General features: G+C 34.4%; 1 protein-coding gene across 1 annotated transcript; it reads left to right on the forward strand.

Annotated features, from left to right (window-relative positions):
• The first annotated feature begins 4,928 nt into the window (after positions 1-4,928).
• On the forward strand, positions 4,929-8,315 carry LOC133824087 (probable serine/threonine-protein kinase PBL15). The gene is made up of 5 exons (XM_062256954.1): positions 4,929-5,672; positions 6,210-6,345; positions 6,913-7,049; positions 7,154-7,277; positions 7,623-8,315. Exons 1-5 carry the CDS (start codon positions 5,193-5,195, stop codon positions 8,078-8,080), a joined length of 1,335 nt encoding a protein of 444 aa, XP_062112938.1. The 5' UTR covers positions 4,929-5,192; the 3' UTR covers positions 8,081-8,315.
• The last annotated feature ends 7,956 nt before the right edge of the window (positions 8,316-16,271 follow it).

Consider the following 16,271-nt stretch of genomic DNA (forward strand, 5'->3'; position numbering starts at 1 on the left):
CCCAAACTTCATCTGTCGCACTAACTTCTCCAGTCACTGCATTGTATCCCATACCAGCCTCTTTCAGTAAAGACTTAAAATCCTTATGCTTTTGCTTTAATTGATTGTATTTGTTCTTTAGTTGCATATCACTATAATTTCTTTTTCCTTGTCCACAAAGCTCTTCCTTTATATATTTCCATGATTGCTTGGTAAAGGTTGTGGTATTCTTATTTCCCTTTAAGACTTCTTCTTCCATAAGTTCAATGAAAATTTCTTCATGATTTTGAGTCCAAACAGAAGCCTCATCATTATTCTCAATAATAAGAACTTTATTATCAACACCTGCCATCTAGGTAAGACCTAAAGATTCAATAAGAATTCTAAATGCAAATATAAGACTATTCCTAAAGAAACAACCATTTCAAGAACATTATTTGAATGACTAAACATTCCTAAACATTATTAAGATCAGAATTTGAATAATATTAAGTTAATCATTTATTAACACTAACAGAATCTGTTACAATAATATTATTTGAATGACTAAACATTATTAAGATCAGAATTTGAATAATATTAAGTTAATCTTTTATTAACACTAACAGAATCTGTTACAATAATATTAAGTTACCAAACCACCAAGTACATTATTTGAATGACTAAACATTCCTAAACATATCAAATAACAAATGTAAGGTTATTCTATATGTGTCAACATATTATGGGAGGCTGTGGAGTGACCGGAGTGTGTAGTGGATTCAGTGAAACTTGTTTTTTTTTTTTGGTTGTATTGCTGTTTAGTTGGGTGGTGGGCAAGTGATTGAAAGACATAATATATAGTTTGGTTAGATGATGCGAATTTCTTAGAAATGACATGCCTGAGCTGTAATGGTTCCTTGCATAAAATACAACTAGATTGACTCTAGTCACTGCTAGTTAGAGCTCTTTAGAGAGAAACATATATTTTAACACAAATAAATAAATGCAGAGTTGAACTAAATTACTGGTGGAAACATATATTTTAACACAAATATAAGACATTACAAAGAAAAGTCAACAGAAATAGAATTTAAAAGAACTCATTTGATTCAATACATTGCCAAAAAAAAAAAATGTTTGACAATACAAGTGGGCTTATCTAATCCACTTCTAATAATTGGAGCCCAGTGTATTATTACACACTATTAGATGATCAAATATTTGGACCAACCAACATGAAAGAAAGATCTACAAACACACTCACACAAAGAGATTTAGAACTAAAATGCTAGATATGAAATGGGTTTGTAAAAAAAACAGGTAATGTTTCTTCTTGTATTGTGGAAGCTCTCCCTCGAATCTTCACCAAATGGGCAGCTTTTTTTTGAAGGTTTTGGATCCTTTTGTTATCACATCATCTGTTTTAATGAACATGAAGAGTTGTGTGAATGCCTATTTGTTTATTTTTCTTTTCATGGATGAACTGTACTTGCTTTGTTTTCTCTATTTTTCCATCATTAAAGTTCTAATGATATTGAGATTTGTACTTCTATGCCTCAGGATTATGCTAAAATCTGTTGTACATAATGTTTAGCGAATTCTCATTTGAGGTTGCTATAATTTCAAAAAAAATTCTGCAATTGATAATTTGAGTTTGTTTGATAAGGACCAACACCATGAACCCTTGCTTAGATGTTCAACCTTATATAACTTGTACAAATTTAATTGTCCTAGAATTTTTTTTTTTCATTTTGTTCTTGTACTTTTGGTCAGCTATACAAAAGAATCTGGCTTTATGAAGGAATCACTTTCACCAGTGTATGGACAAGAAGAAGAAGCTGCAGCTAAATGAACACAAAAGAAAGATTCCTCTAGAATGAACATGCCAATTGCTATTAATTCAATGTCACACCAACAATGACTCCAAAAATCAAATTTAGCTATACTTATTCATGATTCAGTTTTAGGATTTCCACTTTTGATACAATTTTTTTTAGGAGTACTAAACAAGTCTCCTTTAGAAAAAAAATTTCTTTTGACATCTCGTAAATGATTGCAAGTCCAGAACTGAAGCAAAAAAATTTCTAATAAAATCAGACCTCATTCTTCAATTAATTGAAATTAGTTTTCTCAATTAAATTGATTGCTTATATCCAATATCAATTATTCTATATACTAAAAAAACATAGTGAATGTAACCAAAATATGAGTAGATGAACAACTCTAGGATTTTGACAGAGCAACCAAAATCAAAGAAATTCAAACAACAAGGAATCTGGATTTGAAATTGCGGGAGTTGGAAAACCACTGCAATATATGGCTGCATATGATATGATGGTATGTTTCTATATGAAAACTTGAGTTGATACTTCAACATATAAATTTGTTTTATGTATTCTTAACTTAAAAAGCATGAAGATTTCAAGTTAAACTTTGTATTTGAACCAAAGATTTGATTAGTTTCTTACTTCATATCAGGTACTAAGTCCATTTTTTTTGCAGTATTATTCTCAATTATTTGATATGTGACTTATATCCTGCATTAGACTATTTGTTTTGCATGCCAAATATGAAGATTTTGTCAAAGTTTACATTCAAGTCATTTCATATTGCTCAGTTGTTACTATATTATAGTATTCAATAAAAGAAAACGTGTATATGGAACTCTTAAAACATGGATGGAGGTAATCATACACATAAAAGGGACATTACATCACATCTTGAGAAAGAATCAATGAAGATAGAAAGTCTTGAAAAAAAGATGCTTTTTTGCAATGGCAGTGGCAGAGAATCATATCATAAAAGCTCCACCAACTCACTAAACTCATGAGAGAACAAAGTCGAAAAGTAAGATCCACCCACATAAGAAAAAGAAAAACAAACAAAAATCTAGCTGCCAAACAGCCAGTAAAACCATAATGCAGAAATCCACAAATGCAAATGGAATCAGATTCAAAGAGTGGCAGCAAAACTTTATCGCAGATCTACAATGGAGGAACAACCATAATGAAAGAAATATGTAATATATTTATATGATTGGATTGGAAGAGAGTGTACCTTAAGTAAAGCAAAGGGATCAGGGCCAAAGAGGTCTTTGATATGAAATTGAAATTTCCAAGCTTAGATCATCAATTCTCCTTCATAAAGCACATGTAATAAGAGAGTAAGCACTTCATATTTACAACAACATAACCTAATGATATGTCGAATGTGATGGCAACTAATGCAACATGTAATATGGATCTATCAAAAGATCAACATTGTTAAAGACAAAGATGAGTTGGCCATCATACCTCCCATAAGTGGAGGCTGAATGAAGCTAAATTTAATAATAAATGTTCGAACAATTCATAACATTGTTTCATATAAAAAATAAGGAAAAAAGAGAGCTTGAAAATGCAATAGATACCCTGGCTGGTAACATTGGTATTTGTAAAAAAACTCTTCCATATAATTTTCTGTTTTCAGAATATAAGTCAATAGCCCTTCATTCCAACATATGATCAAGCTAGATTCACTTTTAGCTAACCAATAGATAGGTAATTTATTTTATTAGGAAACTAAGAAAGCTCACTTTCTCCCCCTATTTGGCACTAATCCATCAAGAGAGGAGTAGAATCCGAGAGGCCTTGAGTTATCGGATAGATTAGAAAATTTGGAGTTATCATCATAATGGACAAATAACACGACAGGGTAGCATGCCTACATCTATAAAAGAACCAACTATAAAACAAGCAATGATTGAGCACAACCCATCAAAGCAATTCAAAATCTCATATGTATCTATCAAAAGCTCAACAAAAGATATCATCAAAAAATCAAAGAATAGACTAATTACCCATAAAAAAATCAACATTACTAGCATAAATCAAAGAAATACAAAAACAATTTTAATGGCCTTCAAAATCATAAATACCCATATATACCATGTGAGAGAGAGATAAATCAGATGAGAGAGGGAGAGAGAGATTGAAAAATAGATCATATACGCGTGAACGAATGAGATGAAAATCATTCCTGAAGAAATCAGAGTGGAGAATAATAAACCTTGAAAGTCTGAAGAAGAAATCGCCATTGTTGAGCGGAGGAAGACTCAGAAGCGTGAGGAAGGTGAGAGAAATGAAAACACGTTTCTTAAAATTTTAAAAGCATCAAAATTATGTTTTCAAAATTTAATTATTTTTATTTTATTTTTTAAAAATAAAAAGCACAAATGAATTACCGAACGTGTTTTCATACTATTTTTTCAGATTTTTATTAAAAAAAAAAAATTTTTTTTTTTAATAGTTACCGAACATACCCAAAATTTTATCAAACGCAACTTATGGTGTTGTTTGGTAACACTTAAAAAAATAGTTTTTTATTTAATTAATTAAAAATTTCATAATTAAATATAAAACATGTTTGGTATCTTAATTTTTATTTATTATTTTTTTAAAATTTAACTAAAATTCATTAAATTTGAAAATAATTTTTTTTTTCATTTTCAAAATATTTTTAAACCATTTTTTACTTTTTCGTTTTTTTGTTTCATTTTAATATGATGTTTAACCGTGTGACAATTTAAAATTTAAATGGTTTTCTTGGGTAATTCAAATTTAAGTATTATTAATATTCTAGTGGAGGACAATGTATGTGATATATGATATTTTAAAATTTCTAAAATTAAATATTTTTTAAATAATTAATTACCGAATAAGAATTCAAATCGATAATTAATAAAAAGTCGGTGGAGACAACATTCTAGCACAAAGCTGTTATAATTTTACACACGACCAGACAAGGGTAAGGACAAATAAGCCCTAAAAATGGAGAGCATGTGTCGTACGGGTTAGGTGAGGTGATGTAAGTCTACTAATTCAACCCATATCGACCGTCCGATCAACAATAATCAACGGCACAAATATGCTAAGTCTGTGGAGAAACTAGACAAAGAATTAATAAAGACAAACTCACTTTCAGTAAGATTAGTGAAGAAGATATTGATTAAAGTAAGAAGAATGAGACTTGAAACAGAAAAATAGCCAAAACTAGTTGAGTAGTTAGAGAGCAGGTGGAGAAACCCAATCCATGGAACCGGTAGCCATGGCTGTTAATAGTAGTGGAGCAGTTGAAGAAGAAGAAGAACCCTATGAACAAGATACTAACAATACCTCTGGGCTTTTACATAAGAAGAAATCGAGCTTCGCTCCTACTCTGCGAAGAAAAACCCCCAAAATCCTATATCCGCCATGACCTCACCCAATTCGACTATGAATTCCTCTTCCGCCGCTACCACGCCGCGCGACAAGAACTCTAAGCAGCCGTGGCGGCCGGCGTTCGCGACGAGCTGTTGCTCCGCCGAGGACAAAACGATGTTCAGCAAGCTCAGCCTGTGCCGAAATTCGAAATCGACGGAGCTTTCGTCGAAGAATATCGGTCCGATTCCTTCGTTCCGGAGATTTTCGTTCTCGGATTTGAGCCGGTCGTCTTCGACGCGTATTAACGAAGACTTGGCGCAGAATTTCGGGGCCGAGTTGTATGATTTTCAACTGAGTGAATTGCGCGCCGTAACTCAGAACTTTTCGAGCAATTACTTGTTGGGAGAAGGAGGGTTTGGGACTGTGCATAAGGGTTATGTGGATGAGAATCTGAGGCAGGGCTTGAAGCCTCAGCCTGTGGCCGTTAAGCTTCTCGACATTGAAGGTCTCCAAGGTCACCGGGAATGGCTTGTAAGTGTTTTTAAAATAAAAAAAAAATGCATTTTTAATATGAATTTCTGGCGGTTATTGAAATTACATACAATCATTTTGTTTACATTTTTTCTTAGCAACAGTCATTGAACAGAATTTACACGGACCATTTCAATGTTTAGTTGAGTTTTTTTTTTATTCATATATATACACACAAATACACAAATAGTATCTACTGCCTATAAGCCTCCTGTGTTAAATTTTTTTTTTCTTTTAAAACGTTTCTCAATTTCTTTTCCTTTTTCATTATATATAAATAAGTGTTTATTTTATTTTAAATTTGTAGCTTCTAGCTCATATCTCACACAATTTCACACTCAAAATTTGTGCAAACTTTGAAAAATATTTATGAAACACCATAATTGTTAATAGTTTGCTTTATTTGAGACCATTCATTTGTTAGAAATTTTAATCAGAGATCATCAAGATTTTATGTGATTTTTTTTTATACTTTTAATTTGGATATGGGGATGCTAAGAACTTATGATATAATATGTTAAATAATAATGGATGCAGGCAGAAGTGATATTTCTGGGGCAACTGAGGCACATAAATTTAGTGAAGTTGATTGGATATTGTTGTGAAGATGAAGAAAGGTTACTGGTTTATGAATTTATGCCCCGTGGAAGCTTAGAGAATCACTTGTTCAAAAGTAAGTTGACATCTTTTTTCTTCTTCCTACTTATTTCTATATATATGCATACATAATAGAGTTAAAACTGATCGATAATAAAACATGTATATCTATAATTTAGAATGAGCTAGCTACTTTCATTTGTACACATAATCATGAATGTTTTCACATATAGAATTTGATATCGGTCTAGTAGAGATATATAGTTAACTCTTAACTTAATGGGTATTATTTAGAATATTAAGTGAATTTTCATGTAGTAATAATTATACCACTTATGGTTTATATATGTTACTGGCCACAAGATAATTTCTAGTATTGCTACGTTATGTACTTTATTGCCCATGTAGGAACTTTTCGGGATATGTTGTTCAGTATCTTTATACTGTGTAGGCTGTAATTTACCAACATAATGCACTAGATACTAGTGTTGAAGCCACAGGCATGTATTAAGAAAAATGTCATATCATTGTATATTTGATATCTCCTAATCAATACTAGTATATGTGTATGTGTGGTGGGGTTATATATTAAGAAAAATGTCATATCATTGAAAAACTCTTGTTAATATCGTTGTGATTCCAGGACTGTCAGTGTCATTACCATGGGGAACAAGGTTAAGAATTGCAATTGGAGCAGCCAAAGGTCTTGCTTTCTTGCATGGAGCTGAAAATCCTGTCATATATCGCGATTTCAAAACTTCAAATGTCTTACTAGACTCTGTAATATACATATTTTTCTTCTCAATTTTCCTATTATTAAGTTATGAAGCTCGATCTTTTACATAGTTTTGATTGTGATGTTGTTTGTAAATTCTTGTTAACAGGATTTCACAGCCAAATTATCAGATTTTGGACTTGCAAAGATGGGACCAGAAGGATCAGAAACTCATGTCACTACAAGAGTCATGGGCACCTATGGATACGCTGCACCCGAGTACGTCTCAACAGGTAACAATGCTACTAAATCTGTCATGTATTTGCAAATTTTAAGTTGATGATGACTGAAAATTGAAATATTATTGGATAAGATTTTCACTTCTAGAGATCAAAATTAAAAATATTATCACACAAGCGAAGTAGATCCACAAAATTTGTATTTTGGTGATGCATCTAATGAGCTTGATGGTAGTGCTCATAATCATGTGTGCGCAAACTTCATATATCGGTCAAGAACTAGTGATTTTGATTGAGACAAGTGATGGAACAAAGGTGTTGAAACAAGTGATCAATGTCCCGTTATTGGTATAGATACGGAAAATTCACAATAAATTGTATTATTGAATGAATTTACAGGGCATTTGACAACCAAAAGTGACATATATAGCTTTGGAGTGGTGCTGCTAGAGCTACTAACAGGGCGAAGAGCAATGGAAAAATCAAGGCCAAAAGGAGAGCAAAACCTTGTGGATTGGGTAAAACCATACTTGACTAGTGCAAGGAGGTTGCGTTATGTTATGGACCCAAGACTTCAAGGCCAATATTCTGTGAAGGGAGCAAAGGAAATGGCCTTATTGGCATTGCATTGCATTAGTTTGAACCCAAAAGACAGACCTAAGATGCCAACCATTATTGAAACTCTTGAAAGTCTTCAACATCTCAAGGACATGGCTGTCACTTGTGGCCAATGGCCGGTGTCGGTGTCGCCCTCCAAGTCCGCCAGAACTGGAGTCTCTACAAAAGTTAAGATGGAGTTTAGAGGTGGGAATTTCAGGAAATCGTCTCCAATTTTTAATCCAACACAGAAAACATGAGCATAAAGCTTTTTCTTCAGTCTTGACCAGTCAAAACTGTCGCAATTGTAAGATAGTAGTAGTAAGTATTTTGTAAGTGGCGAGTTTGAGGCAGCCGGTGACTTGTAATGTATTTTAAGTTACCATGTATATAGTATATATGCACGTACTTACATACATGAAACCTCTATTTTTGTGTTTAAAATAAAATGTTATCATGCAAATTAATGGAAGTTTGAACGAGCCTCAAGTAAAATCTCGTTCTCTAAGGAATGGGCACGGCCAATGTGATCACAACGTAGTGCTGCCCTCAAAATAGGAAGTTCCTTCTCTAAGTGACACTATTAATATTTAGAGATGTGCCAAAATAGTTAGACATCTAATTCTAATTGGATTGGATTAAAAGTATTATTGGTATTAAAAATGTTATTGGCAGTGTTACCATAATTTGAAATTAAAAAAAAAACAATTGAACTAATGGCTACTTAAGTTGTTTCATCCTCTATGATGTTGAATTAAATAGGATTTTTGCATGGATTTATTATTATAAATTATTAATATGAAAATATGGTCTCAAAACTTTAATTATTATTTTTAAAAAGTTATTGACTTTGGCCAAAACCAATAGATGAACCGATCAAATTCAATAGATAATTGGATTGAACTAGATTAGTTTACTTATATTAATTGGATTATCTTACATCTAATTATTAATTGGATTGGATTGCATTGGTTATATGGCTAAAAGAGTTGGATTTCAACCAATGAACACCCCTACATTCAAATACTTGTTATAGATGTATCTTAAATCAAAACTAAAGGCTTGGTTGACTAGGCTTTGGCTTTGGGCGTTGGACTTCTCAAAATTACTTTTTCAAGAAGCTATAATGTTTAACTTCTTTTTCTTAAAGTGTTTTTTAGACTAAAAAACCAAAGCACATAGTTAATCCAATCAATGTTTAAAATGACTTCTAAGCTTTAAAAACCCAACCAATCAAGGCCTAAGCTTAAGAGTGTATTATTTGTAGCAACTGCACAAAATAATATCACATTTACACTCATTGCATAAAGTTTGGTTGATAGTGAGAATAAATGCCCTGTTTGGTATGGGGAAAGAAATCTATTTTTATTATTTTCCTTTGTTTGATAAGAAATTAACCCTATGTTGAAAGACAGAGAACGTAAAATAAATTTATTTTTTAGTTGTTTAGTGTGTAGGAGCTAGGAAGGAAAGAAAATTGATTTATTCAAAAGTTTCTAAATTACCCTTAAATTATTAATATAATTTTTTTTAACAATACTTTAGTATGTGTTTTTATAGAACTTTTCTCTCCAAAAGTTTTTGTGAGCCTTTTTCAATATGAATATTTGTATGACAAGTCTCTAAATTTTACACGTTTTGGCAAATTGGTCCCCAAACTTTCTGTTTTAATGCAAATACGTCCTTAAGACTAACACTGTTAAAAATTTTGTTAAACGAAATGCATTAAATGTAATTTGGTCCCTAAACTGTGTATATTTTGAATATATTTTAAACTTTTGATGTTAAACATAGAATTAAAATTAAACTAAAAAAATATAAATTTATATTAACAAAAAATAATAATAAAAAATATATAATAAAGTTTTTTATACCAAATTTTTTGGCATTTATGATGTTTCATTAATTGAAAATTAGAAATGGATGATGAATAGAACTAATAGCGTTCCTATTATCACAAAGCACAAAGTAGTTCTTGTTCTCACAAAGCACAAAGTAGTTCCTTTTCTCACAAAGCACAAAGCAGTTTTTTTTCTCACAAAGTACAAAACAATTCATGTTCTCACAAAGTACAAAGCAAACTACCAAACGCTAACATAAGAGATTTGGTCGCGTAGCCACATTCTTCAACCTCTATTCGCACAAGGCAAACCATCACACGTTAACAGGAGGATCATGTTCGTTTAACACATACTATACGCACTACCAGAATTAGCAAAGGAGTACAAATGTGTCATTTATCAAAATGTAATTGTATTTGTGTTGTAATGTATTATTTATGGGCCAAGCCCAATAATTTAGGCCCATGATCTAAATGTAACCCTAAACTCATCACTATAAATAAGACGAGATGGGATAGAAACAATGGGCAATTCATAATGTGGAAATTCCATTATTGTATAAACAATCCTTATGTAATGTAAAAGAAAATGGGGAATGTAGAACAACCAGTAACGTAAGTTCATCGAAAACTATAGTTCTCCAAGCTTAAATATCAATAAAAGTGACTAAGTGGATGTAGGTCATCTTTTTGGGCCCGAACCACTATAAAATATGGTGTTATTTAATTTATCATATCTTTATACTTGAATCCATGCTCTTATGTTCTCAAGTTGATGAAATGTCAAAAATTTGATGCTTTCATTGAGAGAGCAGATTCAAGATGAAGAGATTCAATCTGATGAAGTCTGCAAATAAAACTTTGATGCTATAATCTTCAACAAACCCCCAACTTTGTCAAGGACCAAATTAGTCCACCTGTTCGTTTGTACTTAGGCCATCTGCGGTACAATTGCAAATCGTAAACAAATGCCATATTCTTCCAAGAAAAATCGCAGATCTATATGAAAAAATCCTTTCACTTAATTGCGTACAAATTGGGGCACGAGGCTGAAGTTAAAAATCTCGCAATTCCGACTTGCAAGGTGGAGCGATCGCGGTTGTTCTAGCAGAGTCGAAACAAAGAATGGGTAACTTGGTCACTCACTTTTCCTACGACGAATGACTAGGATTCAAAATGAAGACTATTAGCAAGATTCGAACTCATACGAGCATGTTCTCACTCCTAAGAGAAAGCCTGTTCTCACATCTATGTACAAGAATCTTGTTCGCCCTGTATCACAGGCAATTGCGAGATGATGTATACGAGCTATCAAGGACATCAACTAGCAGAATCCATGGCACCTAAGTTCAAATTCAAGCTTTCATGGCAGTGATTCTGTTCGTTTATGGGTCACTATAATTAGTATGTGTGAATGGAGCTTTAAAAACAAAAGGATCTTATGGAACTAACAACTCAAAATCATTGGTGACAATTCCGAGATCAGAGACATTCGAGCCATAAATAGAATTTATCTTCGAGCTGAACCATATGCACCCTTCGAGCTAACCCATATAAGTTGTACGAGTTGTTCGCCTCTTTACACAAGTTATCCGAGCAGTATCCGGTACTCATACCCGAGCTGGTCATCACTCCACACAAGTCATTCGATCCATAAACGGAGTTCATCTCCGAACTAAACCTTAGAGTACAATCCGAGCTGAAACTATAACATAGAAATTCTTGTTCTCAACTATACATGTGTAAAACGAGTAGACAAGCAATTTCCAGGTTTTTGAGATGACATATGCACCTATTCGAGATGGCTTAGTGTTCGAGATCTTGTCCCTAAATAGAAGCTCATGCTACGTGAACAGGAAAGGAAGGTTAGGCTCAGGATCATTTTGAGGTCGCCACAAAGCCATGTTCACACACACAAGGGACAATTCGAATTGAGCAAAGATGGTTAGATCTTTTTTCTCAAAAGACTTGCTAGCTCGACTTAACCCTTCAATGAAACCTTTTCGCCCATGCATTTTTACAAGGGGCAAACTAGAAGAAGGGAATACAACTCGAATGATTATGCTCGAACTATTTTGAGGTCAAGTTTGGATGGATGGATTAAGAGCTTATGAAGACAAATCGAAATTTTGCAAGCTCGAAGACATTAGACTTCTGTACAAAGCAAGGTTGTTCTAGCTTATATTGGCATATGGAATGAACATATTCCAAAGAATAATCAAAGGAGCCTGTTCGTTTATAGTGCATTGGCTACCTTGTGAAAAACGAACATGACACTCAAAAAGATTGGAACATATTTTGACTTTTTCGTGTATATTTCATTATTCAAAGGAGAACTTGTTCGTCTATAGTGCATCGTTCAAATAAGAACATGTTCGCCCATGGTGTATTGTAAAAAGAAGAACATGTTCGCCCATGGTGTATCGAAAAAAGAAGAACATGTCGCCTGTGGTGTATTGTACAAAGAAGAACCTGTTCGCCCATAGTGCATTGTACGCAGCAAACAGAAAAGTAAGAATATGATTAGTACTCCTAAAAGTTACCATAACAAGTCTGGTCATTCACAAACCTTCATAAAAGGCTAATAAAGCATATTTTGATATGTTTGTCCAACAATGTACATAGAGATTGAACAGGAACAAAGATTAATCCTACTCACTTATGGCATGAAGACGTACTCTGCTCGACAACCACAAAAGAAGTATGTTCACTCATGTATCTTAGCAAGGAACTGACAGAGTAAAAAAAATGATGTATGTCATAACCAAGACTTTAACGCCCTAATTTCTCATAAATTATCGAGAACACAGCATTGGATCATAAACATTGCTCTTTTATTGAATGAAAATTTAAAATAAGTAAATGGATCCATGGTTTTACAAAAATAAAATAATTGTCTTTAACATACTAAATTGAGCAATATTAAATAAAACTTTAACAGAAACATGCTTTAATAAAAATAGGCCCGCTTGATCTTCCTTGACTATATGGTCCCCACGAGTACATCACGAAGCTCTTAGGTCCCACTCGCCACTGGCCTTTTTATCTTTAATTGACTGAATCAACAACATCATAAGGGGTGAGCTTCTAAGCCCAGTAAGGAAAATACAAACAAGAGTCAGTCATATAATCAAGCATATCATAAACTTCACAAGAGTCATAACAGAACTTATTTATATTAATCATACAACATCATAAAACCCTAGGTCATATCATAGCCTAAGTCATAAGCATAAATCATAATCTAAGTCATAGTTTAGAGAAGGCTTAGGCTAGGACTCAACACTAGGATCCTTGATTTGGCTTGGGGAGTTGGCAAAGGATACTCATCACTTGAGGTAAGGTTTTGAGGTTGATATTCAGTTCTTGGTTTTGGTATTGAATTGGTTTTCTAAGTTGAGTTTCTTTGGGAATTCTAGGGAATTAAACCTAAGGGTTTGAGGAGGTGAAGGCTAACCAAGTGTGGAAGGTAACCTAGGTTGAGCTCATCCATCAAAGGTAAGAAACTCTGGTTTTAAGTTTTGTGATTTCAGTTTAATTCTGTTGAGTTTTTGAACTCTAAGTTCAGCCATGGTGAATTTTGTGTTTTGGGGTGCATGTAATTGAATTATTGGTGGTTAGGTTGTTTGGGATGAGTTGATGATGTTGGGAGGCTTGTTTTCAAGTTTGGTTGAGTTTTAGAAAGGTTTGGCTCGAGGAAATTCGAAGGAGGAAAATCTGTGCTGGGTTGTGTTGTGACTAGCGCTGTAGCGCTAGTCATTGGGCGCTACAACACTAGGCCCTGAAGTTCCAGAGCCTTTTGGCTTTGCTTGTAGCGCTATAGCGCTCTCCTTAGGGCGCTGTAGCGCTACCCTGTTCCCAGAAAGGGGTTTTTGGGTTATTTCTTAGGGTTTTTGCCCGGGGGCTTGGGGTTTGATTCCACCACCCCGTTTGGTGGAATTAGGGCTTCCCGAGGGCTCGGGATTGGTCCCGAGGCTAGGTTTTGGAATTGAAGTTTGGAGTTGGTTCTAACTTGTGTCCGTGACTAGGTGTACGCTAAGGCTCAGACGATCGTGCTTGAGAATCGAGTTGAATAAAGCTATTGGAATCTAAAGGTAAGAAAACTGCACCCGGTTATGTGTTTGTGATGGGACTAAGAGTTCCCTATATCTGTATGATGTTATAGATTGTATTATGCCATGGGACATGTGATAAACGACCTAAGGGTGCCGTAAATAATATTTGCACACAGGGCGCAACTCGGCCATTAGAAGCTGAGGACAAATTAATATTCACTGAGCTCGGTTTAAGCGGGCCAGAGTCAGTGGGATAAATAGATGGTGCAGCCTAAGGGCGTTAACCCTGGTTATCATGTGTAATTGATTACTGATATGAATTATGTACTTGGTATGCTGAATACTTGAATAACGCGAATGTTTGGACTATTGAGTATATGTTTATACTGCATGAGTTATCTGGTTGTTTGCTTAATGTTTATGCTCTGTTATAGTGTTTTCTGGCTGGGCCTTGGCTCACAGGTGCTACGTGGTGCAGGTAAAGGCAAGGGAAAGTTGGGCCAGTCCTGAGATGGAGAGCTTTGGGGCTGAATGTACATAGTTAGCTGATCGGCCGCCACGGCCGAGGAGTGATACAGGACGAGGAAAGCCTAATTGTCTGTTTTTCCTTAAAGCGGCTAGTAATTGTATTTTAGTCCCGAAATTTTGTAAACTGTCTTTTAACTCTACTACTTCTGGGATCCCATGTAAAAGAAAATGTTTGATTATAAGAAATGTAACTTTTGAGACCAAAATCTTTTAACCCTAGTTCAACTATAGTTTCAGTAACACGTTTCTAATTAAATGACTTGATTAGCAAGTCTTGCACCTTTATAAACACACAATGTAACAGTCTTGGCTATCTAGGGCGTTACAGTTACATTGTGCATTTTAAACAGTGCTAAACTCGCTAATCGAGCCATTTGGTCATAATTGTGTAACTAAGTGTGATTAGCGATTTAGGGTTAAATTTTTTGGTTAAGATACAATGTTTCACTAAAACGTTTACCATATACATTGGGATCCCAAAATATAATTTAAAGGTTAATTACAACAAAAGATTTAAAACTAGCCGACTTAAGCAGCAAAATATGGTTTAACCCTAGTTCCTCTTTAAACCCTTGGCCGTGGCGGTCGAGTAGCCACATATGTACACATCGTCACCTAAGCTCTCCAACTCAAAGATGGTCAAGCTTTCTTTTGCCTTTACCTACACCACATAGCACCCGTGAGTCGAAGCTCAACAAGAAAACTCAATATGCTCATGAATAGGCAATAACATGTTACTAAATCACAATAGGCATGCCTAGCAGTAATAACCCTACTCATGCATGCAAGCATGTACAAATAAAGGTTTGTGGAATCCTGCGCTCTGAGTAGATGACTAATAAGTCTATAGCTCTGAGGTAGATGACTAATAAGTCTTTCTGTATAGATGACTAATAAGTCTATCACTGTTAGATGACTGATAAGTCTATCTCTGTTAGATGACTGATAAGTATATCTCTGAGGTAGGTGACTAGTAAGTATATCTATATAGATGACTAATAAGTCTCTCTGAGGTAGACGACTAATAAGTCTCTCTCTGAATAGACGATTAATAAGTCATACTCTGTTTGGATGACTGATAAGCCTATCTCTGTTTGGATGACTGATAAGTCTATCTATGTTTGGATGACTGATAAGTCTATCTCTGTATAGATGACTGATAAGTCTATCTTTGTGTAGATGACCGATAAGTCTAATTCTGGGTAGATGACTGGTAAGTCTATCTCTGTGTAGATGACTGATAAGTCTATCTTTGAGGTCCCATACCCTCCTAGCCAGGTGATGTGTAGGTCACCTTAGCCTTTTGGCTCTGGCTCTAAATAACTAGCCTTTAGACTAGACAAACGCTTTTGTTTTTCATCGAACTTAAGGTCGGTCAAGCATTTCATGCTTCTGATGATAATGCTTATGTCGATTAGATCTAATCTTCTCAGCTTGTGTTAAACACGCTAATACCGTTCTTGACTCATAAGCCAATACCATACGACCAGTGCTCAGTACTACTGCTGATCTTGACTGATAAGTCACAACTTCACAATCAATACTGACACCAATGCCAATCCCTGACTAATAAGTCAGTGCTTCCTCAATGAGGTAATGCAAACAGACATATATCATATGTCAAATATTCAAACATAAGGCTTTTATCATGCTTAATCAATAATCAGAAGCATAATTATAATCACGCACAAATACAGAGACTCAAGCTCTAATCAATCTCATATTCAACATTCATGACATGCCCTAATCTCATGTATTTTATGCATCACATACTAGGTGCAGTTTTCTTACCTTTCGTCCAAGCACAGGTTACTAATGAACGACCCCAAGTATGATCCTAATTCCAAGCCCCTAGCGATAACCTAGTCACAACCATAAATGGTGTTTCAATGAGTTCAAGTTCCAACACCCAATCCCGGGACCAAATCCGCACTCTCGGGACCTCCAATTCCACCAAACAAGGTGGTGGAATCATCCCCCGAGCCCTCCAGTCAAAATCCCAAAAAGTACCAAAAAACCACATTCTGA

The sequence above is a fragment of the Humulus lupulus genome, chromosome 3 (assembly GCF_963169125.1).
Source record: "Humulus lupulus chromosome 3, drHumLupu1.1, whole genome shotgun sequence".
Classification (NCBI taxonomy): domain Eukaryota; kingdom Viridiplantae; phylum Streptophyta; class Magnoliopsida; order Rosales; family Cannabaceae; genus Humulus; species Humulus lupulus.

Excerpts from the sequence above, each read along its gene's own strand:
- LOC133824087 (XM_062256954.1), top strand. The coding sequence starts at position 5,193 with ATGACCTCACCCAATTCGACTATGAATTCCTCTTCCGCCGCTACCACG. Across the intron at positions 6,346-6,912 it reads AGAGAATCACTTGTTCAAAA|GACTGTCAGTGTCATTACCA; the intron begins GTAAGTTGACAT and ends TTGTGATTCCAG. Across the intron at positions 7,278-7,622 it reads ACCCGAGTACGTCTCAACAG|GGCATTTGACAACCAAAAGT; the intron begins GTAACAATGCTA and ends ATGAATTTACAG.